This window comes from Apaloderma vittatum, unplaced genomic scaffold (assembly GCF_000703405.1).
Source record: "Apaloderma vittatum isolate BGI_N311 unplaced genomic scaffold, ASM70340v1 scaffold44257, whole genome shotgun sequence".
NCBI lineage: Eukaryota > Metazoa > Chordata > Aves > Trogoniformes > Trogonidae > Apaloderma > Apaloderma vittatum.
The window spans coordinates 3,529-11,705 of NW_009727517.1; the positions used below are offsets into that span (position 1 = coordinate 3,529).

At 37.1% G+C, this 8,177-nt stretch overlaps 1 protein-coding gene across 1 annotated transcript; it reads left to right on the top strand.

The window, feature by feature from the left end:
- The first annotated feature begins 549 nt into the window (after nt 1-549).
- Nucleotides 550-5,931, top strand: LOC104277135 (ADP-ribosylation factor-like protein 13B). Its single transcript, XM_009873688.1, has 3 exons — nt 550-723; nt 2,345-2,415; nt 5,678-5,931. The coding sequence occupies exons 1-3, from the start codon at nt 665-667 to the stop codon at nt 5,929-5,931; spliced, it is 384 nt and encodes a 127-aa protein (XP_009871990.1). The 5' UTR covers nt 550-664.
- The last annotated feature ends 2,246 nt before the right edge of the window (nt 5,932-8,177 follow it).

An 8,177-nucleotide genomic window follows, 5' to 3' on the forward strand; every position in this document is an offset into this window, starting at 1 on the left:
GAAGTACTTGATATTTCTATTTAATTTAGTGACAGTTAATAGATATTAAGTTGCCACTTCCTCAAAGTGCTCATTAGAGAACCCAATTTCATTGTTGTGGGATCTTTTTGTGTAAAAGAAATTGGCAGTTAAATGAATATACTTAACAGATAGGAGATTCTTTGTTTGCTTTAAATGTCTTATCCTGTTACATTCTTATAAGCCTTACTCATGCTTGAAATCTATCAGTCAGCAGAGCTGTGGGTTGTGTCGGCAAGCAAGCACTGGAATTCCATGACTTGACTGCTCTAACTTGCAAGTTTCCTTATGTGTGGTGGTCGTGCATTATTATTTTGTGTGAGTACTGTGTTGTTGCTGCCCAGATATATAAAATGTGGGCAGATGAAGTGTGAAAGGATGGATAAGCGAAAGACACAATGAGACTGTGATGGGGCTGACTGTGACACAGTCTGAATAGAGAGGTGCTGCTAGGTAGATGGCTTGCCTTGGTTGCACATAGGGGCTAACTATGCCTTTTCTTATTATTTTTTCTTCCCTCCTTACTGGCAGTGACAAGACAACATCTGGGCCTCTGTAGTCTCTCTCCCAGTCTTCTTGGGTTGTCCTGGCCTGTCAACATTGTTTCTGTGACGTTCGTGGCTCTGGATGGCTATAGTGAAGAGGGATGTTCAGTCTAATGGCCAATTGCTGCAGCTGGTTAAAACGGTGGCAGGAACCTGTTAGGTAAACATGTAAAAGTATTTTACATTTGTGTGCTGATCTTCCAGAACTGTATATTTCATGTCCTCTCACCTGTGTTCTACTTTATTTGCTATAGAAGGTTGTTTTGCATATTTTTTTTATTCCAAGACAAAATCTAAACTTTTTTTCCTTTTTTTTTCTTTTCCTCACCGAGAGTATCAGTACTTCCTCTGAGCTTAATTACGTGTTAATTTTCTCTATTTCAGGTACTTTGTTTCTGACTTCAGGAAAGTATAAAGTTCAAAATACTGTCCCTCTCGTAGTATCTTCTCAAGCTGAGCATTGTGGGCTGGTGCTAGAATGTTTGTGTGAGGTTTATTTAGTTTTTATCTTAAAGATTTTGGTTTTGCATTTTGATATCCTGAAGTGTAATGGGTTAAAACACTTTGTGAAGAGTAGACTGTAGCTCCAGTATAATACTAGTTTTCTTGCTATCATCTAAGTATTTTGTGGGTAGCCTAGTGATGCCTTCTCTTTTGTTTCTATTCCTTTGACATTGTGCATCCTTTCCTCTCCAATTAGCAGAGATGCACATGCAATTCATAGCTTGTTTCAAACTATTTACAAGCTATGGTGAAGGGAAATAAAGAGTACACCACACTTACTTACACTTCACACTCATTAGGAGGGTTTGCTCTTTTCTTCAGTACTACATAGTTCAGGTTTTACAGAAGATATGATGTTCAGAGAACTATAATGGATTGAATAGCTTTCTGACACCACCAATGTATTACAGACAAGTGTGAGTTTACAAATGTTCATAGCTGTTCTGATTTTAGCTTATTGTTGTAGCTTAATTTACTGTGATCCTACTGTTCATTTTTCGGTTCTTTCCTCCGAGGTTTTGGCTCTTTAAGAACTTGCATAAATTATACCTCCTTTGACTCCTCTGAGTCTTTGCAAAGAGGAGGAACAAATGAGGTATACACAAAAATATGTTCTTCCTATTGCTTTGCTTAAAATCCTGCCCTGGTATAAATTCTGATTTGTATATTAGCTTGCTAATATATTGTACATACTCAGCGTGACTGGTTTGCGTATTTGCAGGCCAGAATGCTCCTGCTTGAAACAAAGGTACACTGAGTACCAGTACCACTTACAACATCTGATGTCGTCTACATAAATGTTGTGTACTGTATAGTGTTGTTCAGATGCGCTGATTGAGGTGGAAATAAATTTCTAGTATAGGCACAACTTTGAGGCAGAGATGGTAAAAATATAGGGAACTGGAAATGAAATTACAGAAATTGTGAAGAGACCATGACCGCACTCAAAAAATATGATGATTTACAGAACCATATTAAAAATAAATAAATAAGGTAACAGGAAAATACAAGTTGTCATTGTCCCGTGTGAAACTTACAGCACAGTGTTAGACTTCTCGTTTCATACTTTGTTCTGCTGTTTTGTCTAGTCAGATGGTTTGAGTTATTGAACACCAGATACACAATTGTAATAATGCCTGCTACTTGGTATTTTGGCTCCTGTTATTTCTACTACTTTGTGATAAATTTTCTATGTATTAAAAAACTTAATAAGTTATGTCTAGCGAGAGGGGAAAAACGTTTTGAAATATATTTCTTTCTTTTTTCTCATTATGGAGGAAGGTGACACTAATAATGGTGGGTCTTGATAATGCTGGCAAAACTGCTACAGTCCGAGGAATTCAAGGAGGTAAGTGATTAATTTGTTTTTCATCTGAATGGAGCAGTGAAAGGGAGAGAGTAACTACTAGTTTTCCATTGTTTTAATCTAAAAAGTATTGCTTCATCTCTTAATTTATCTCTGCCTCCCATATTGCTGAAAAAAAATTTTGGTGATGTGTACCACCAGAAGTGGTACAAGGGTGATTGCCAAAGTGAACAAGTCACAGGCCCCATGGTGTGAAGACATGCAGATGAGAAAAATTAAGGGGTGTTACCTCTGAAACCTAAAGATCATGCTTTTTGATAGCTGCTAAGTTGTGCTAGGTTGACTTAAAGAGTAGATGTTCCCAGCCATGTGCTGTCTGCTCAGGAGACGTGGGGGAGCGAGCTCTGCATTTGCTCCTTGGCTACTGCACTTAACGTCAGGTTGAGCTAACATAGACCAAGGCAGCAGTAGCTCAAAGTTGCCACTATTCTGCTGCATCTTTTGCAAAGGTAGAAGTGTGGTGTAGAGGCAAGGTAGATAGCATGGAGAGAGCTGCCTCTTAACATGTTGTACCATGCAGAGTTACAGCCCTTAGTCCACCGAGACTGACAAAAAAAATCAATCCGCAGAGGTGTTTAATTATTCTGGCGACACAAAGACCACCTTTGTTCAGAGTGCCTTGGGGCCTTTGTGCCTTGAGCTGACCACTGTTATTAATTGTGCAGAATGCTAAATTGCCACAAAATCTATTCTGGATTCTTGCTTAAATTTCATGAGCATAATAGTGTAGTTTTGGACTACAGTAAAGTTTCTTTTTTTCAGTAGCTCAGTAAATAGCTGAAGGAACATTGTAGCTACAAGCAAGTTGTCACTCTTTATGAGTTGCTTTAAGTGAAAGTAAGCATAGGACAAAAACTCTGAAGGCTGTAGACCATATTCTAATTAATAATTATTTTGCATTAATGCAGTGATAAAAACATTCTAATTAATGATGTTTTTGTATCTTAGTATGTGTTAGCTAAATCAATGGACCTGATTTTTTAAATTTTTCTGTTCATGCATGTATTGAGATTTCTTTCAGGTGACCACCCAGTAACACACGTATATCAGTAAACTTTATATAAAAATCAGCGTTATAAGTATGTATAATGAGGAAAAGGTTCAAAAGAAGGAAATTGTGTGTGAGTGTATATAACATAAAGGATGCTTCTAGTGATACATATATTATGTCATTATTTACCACCAGAATAGCACTAGCAATTTTCTACTCACTTAGTTCAGTAAGAGACACTTGATTTTTAGAGAGGGTACTTTGTACCATCCGGTGACACATGGAAGTAGGATGTAATTTGAAATAAAACCTGTGGTTACAAAACTAAAAATTTTCTATGTATTTGGTTTGGGTTTTTCTGTTTGGTTGGGTTTTTTTCCCCTTGTGGGACTGTCTTTCTAAAGAGCTTTTATCTTGGGTAATAACGAGTTGTTGGCAGACTTGGAGACTCCACCTTGACTTTCTGTTTAAGCGTGTTATGAAAGCTCATGGACTTGGTACAGTGTGGATAAAGTTACGAATATTCTCTCGTTTATGTTCTTGAGTTTTTGTCCTGAAAACATGAGTGCTTTGTTATTTAGCCTTTGATTCTGTTTGAAAATCAACTTTAATACCTTTATCAGCTAAATGTGACATTTATTTCTAAAAGTCTGTTATTTTTTGGGGGAAAAAGGAGTAAAGATGGGTATTTTTAAAGGCAAACTCCAGGAAAAGATAGTTCTGACTTAGATGACTGTTTCCCAGTGCTTGACTAGTGCTTACCTTAGAAAGCCATGATTTTTTTTTTATCCTTAGCAGGGCTTGCTAAGATTATAACTTCCATTTAGTCTTCAGCGTTGATGAAACAGATAGTTTTACCTTGTTGTGCAGCCTATAGGAGGAAACTGCGGTTTTGAGTGCTGGGTTTTGGCAGAACCCAAATATATTTCAGTTTTTAGGACTCTTAAACCTAGGCGAATCAGTGTGCTGACCAAAGTCATATTTGCCAAAATGGATCTGCAGCTTATTTGGCTTTGGCAGACCCTGTTTCTACATTGAAGACTGTTTATTATTGGAGAGCTTACTGTGCAATAGGAGCAGATGTTTCAGCAATATCCCCTTACATTCAACAGCATCAATAACTTTCACCCACATGTTCACATTATTCTGTCTTGCAAGAGCACGTTCTTACAGCTTACAGTGCAAAATGTTCTTCAAAATAAAGTCTACTGGGTTTTGGAGCTTATAGCTTCCACAAATGGGGATCCTGGACCTTTCTCTTGCTGGAGTCTTGCTTTGAACTGTCCTAAATCCCCATCTCGGCTGTGTGTGAAGGATTCTTTCAAAAAAGGAACGTGGCAGCACAAGGCTGGTGGCGATTTAGCTTCTGTGCTGCTCTTCAAAGCTCAATGCTTTTGACCATGCCTTCATTTCTTCCTCTCAACAAGCTGAGTTTTACATGTTTGGCCTGCCTTACGCTACCAAGCTACATAAAACAGTTGCAGATATCCATTTAACTCACCCCTGCAGAAACAGCTTAGTGATGTTACAGGCTTTCCTTTGTCCTCCGGAAAGGGAGAGAGCAAGCAAAAGTATTAAATAATAGAGCTATATTTTTTCTTTTTTTTTAGCACATTGCATGGTAAACTAAACCCCAGAAAATAAAAATAAGCTAAATAAGGCCAGAGCTTGATCTTGACCAAAGGGACTCCAGTAGTGTACTCTCAGAACATGGTTTCAGTCACTTCATCTCAGCCCTTGGTTTGAACCTCTGAAGCTGTTTTGGCAACCATGAGGGATAAAGAATAATTTTGGCAGAACACAAGGCTTCCCAGGTCATAATGAACACAGTGTTTTGTTTGTTTTCTTTCTCTAACTTGGATTAGTACCATGCAAATGCTGTATAACTGTTCAGATGGGAGCATTGGTGGTGAGGGAGAAAGTAAAATCTGCCATACACTGAACAGCACTGCAATTTAACTGTGGTGTTTAATATTTAACATTGCATTTTTGGCTTTTAACCCTCTGGTGCTCCTGTCTGAATTAATGCAAACTAACTGTTTGAGAGATTAATGCGTTAATTAGATATTACCTGAGGAGAGGGAAAATCTTAATGTAAAAAATATGTGGTTAGCCATATGGTGTCACTTAACAGCAAAGGTTTGCTTCATGTTTTTAAAATATAAGTTTTGCTACACAAATCACAATATAAAATTCTCTTTAAATAGCTAAGGACACTTTTTACTGAAGGCTTTCTTCTTTAAACTCTGACAGAGTCTCCTGAAGATGTGGCTCCAACAGTTGGATTTTCCAAGATTGACCTTAAGCAGGGCCGCTTTGAAGTCACCATCTTTGATTTAGGAGGTGGAAAAAGAATTCGAAATATATGGAGAAATTACTATGCTGAGTCCTATGGTGTAATATTTGTTGTGGATTCCAGTGATATTGCAAGAATGGAAGAAACAAAGCAAACCATGACAGAAGTTCTGAACAGCCCTAAGATATCAGGAAAACCTGTATTAGTGTAAGTAGTATCCTCTTAATAATCTGAAATTTTGTAAATTTTGACTTTCAGTACACTTTCTAAAGAAATATTTGTGTAAAATATAGACATAAAGTACATTAATAGTACTGTAACTTAGCAATACTATAAGTAGTTTTACAGTATTTATGAAATATTTATTTATTTTAGTATCATAGTAGTGAACAAAGCTTCCCATCCTTACCTACCTTCTGTTCCAGTTATACATGGTGATATATTGAATCCATTCACTGCATCTGACATAAAATCTTATTTAGTCCTTCTCAGGAATATTTATTTCTCTTCTGTTTCATTAACAGTGGAAAAATACTAAGGTATGAATTTGTGTGTTGGTTTGTGGTTTTTTTTCAAACTCCTTAAAATTCTGATATTACTCAAGTGATGTTATAGGTTAAAGGCTTTACAAGTTAGACGTGATAACGTGGTGTAAAAATATTGTTACTGTTTAGGCCTACATCCATTACTTACATTGTAAATTGTTGATTATATTCTGCAATACCAGTAATCTCTTAGCAATAAATGTCTTGTTCACTTAACACGTGATGGTGCTGCTGATATGCGATCAGCAAAATCTCATTACAGAAGACTTGAAATAATAGTACTTGGCATGTACTTTTTTCAGTGTATATGTTTTAAGAAAAAAAAAGTTAATTTCGAGAAGTCTAGAGATATTCTTTCACAGAACAGATAGATCCATGAAATCTGCTTAAAACTAAGTTTTGTAAAATAGTGGAAAAAGCATTTTATTAAATTCAACCACACAAAAGGTCTCTGAGGACAAATACCCTTTGAAGTTACAAAATAAACTCTGAAAGTTTAAAATAGTTTATCAATCTAATGTCTTTGTCTGGTGGGTGTAAGACCTCCATAATGCAGTAATTACATGACCTTCTGTGATGTAAAGACTCTGTAAAACTAAGAGGAGAGGCCTCTTTTAAGAAGTAGTGATGCTGTGGTGGTTTGAGGGTGAAACTGTCTAATTGTTTAGATCAAGTGGAGTGCAGTTCAGCAAGCTAGTATTTATATGTTGAAAAACAGATAAAACTTCCGTTGCTATCTGGATTTTATTAGTACAGGGAAGGCAATAAAACCAACATAAGGCAGGCAGTTCAACTCAAATGCAACTGACAGTTGACAGCTGTGCAGTCTTTCTAAATAAATACAACTTTAGTGTTTTTTTTTTTTTCATAGACATCTATGCCGTAATCCCCTAATAGAGATTATTGGGGTGGCTGGCTGTACGTGCAGAGAGAGCACTCACTTCCTTGGGGCCCTGCATTTTTTATCGCTGTCAGTAACTAATCAGAAGGCAGAATGTGTTAGCTGAGTCTTAACGGTGACTGAACTAAGTTTGTTGATGTTATTGCCTCCTAACTGGTTAAGCCTCAGGCCTTTGAACAGAATTTCCTCTTGAAATTTCCCAGTTCTGTGGAGGGATTCACTAGTTCTTTGTTTTAGGCTCCTGATACGAGCCTGTGTCTCGAGTTACGAATTTTTTCCTCTGTTGTCTTTGTTTTCTGTTTGGCGTCTGTGTTCGTGGCATAGCTGTGCTAGTCTTGGCTTGGTCAAACCACATAAACCCTGGAATTCGTTCCAGTATTTAAAACACTTATATTGTAAAGCCTGTGAGTTGTGAATCAGGAATGCTGGTCAATAAGCACTTCCATTTGTGATAGGGAAGTGGAGAGCTTATCAAATGAAATTAAACTGGCCTCGTGCACTTTCCCTTCCTTGAAGATGCCTTTGGTTAGAGATGCAAATCCCCATTGCTCATACTTCCCAAGTAAGAGTTCTGTGGCAAAAACATTTTTCCCTGAAGTCCCTAAAACTGAAAAATGAAAGTATGTAAAGGGCAAAATAAGGGGAACGTAATATGTGCAAATTTGTGGTGAAGCCTTTTTTAATGTTTCCTTCTTCTAAGGATGTTCAGCATTTGTTTTGTGTTTGTTTTTTAATAATAAAATACTTGCTATTTATGTAGCAATAAGTTCCCTAAAATCTCGCCAAGTTTCCAGTTAGTCCTTTTTAATCTGTCTGTCTATGTGTGAAGGCGACTCTTTGCTGAAAACAATACAGTGGCCTCTGAGTATTAAATCCAGGAAAGTTGAAGTTTACTTGGAGTAATTCCGTTCTCTCCCATGCTCTTGTAGTGCAACGCGCAATCTATTTCTCGTTCCACAAAATACTGTTATAATTTCATGCCAGAGGACAGAGTCTCCTCCGCGATTTCCA

What these genes read in the sequence shown, in the direction of transcription:
- LOC104277135 (XM_009873688.1), top strand. Translation starts at nt 665, where the DNA reads ATGTTCAGTCTAATGGCCAATTGCTGCAGCTGGTTAAAACGGTGGCAG. An exon ending in CGGTGGCAGGAACCTGTTAG is followed by an intron (nt 724 to 2,344) that starts GTAAACATGTAA and finishes CTCATTATGGAG; the next exon opens with GAAGGTGACACTAATAATGG. An exon ending in AGTCCGAGGAATTCAAGGAG is followed by an intron (nt 2,416 to 5,677) that starts GTAAGTGATTAA and finishes AAACTCTGACAG; the next exon opens with AGTCTCCTGAAGATGTGGCT.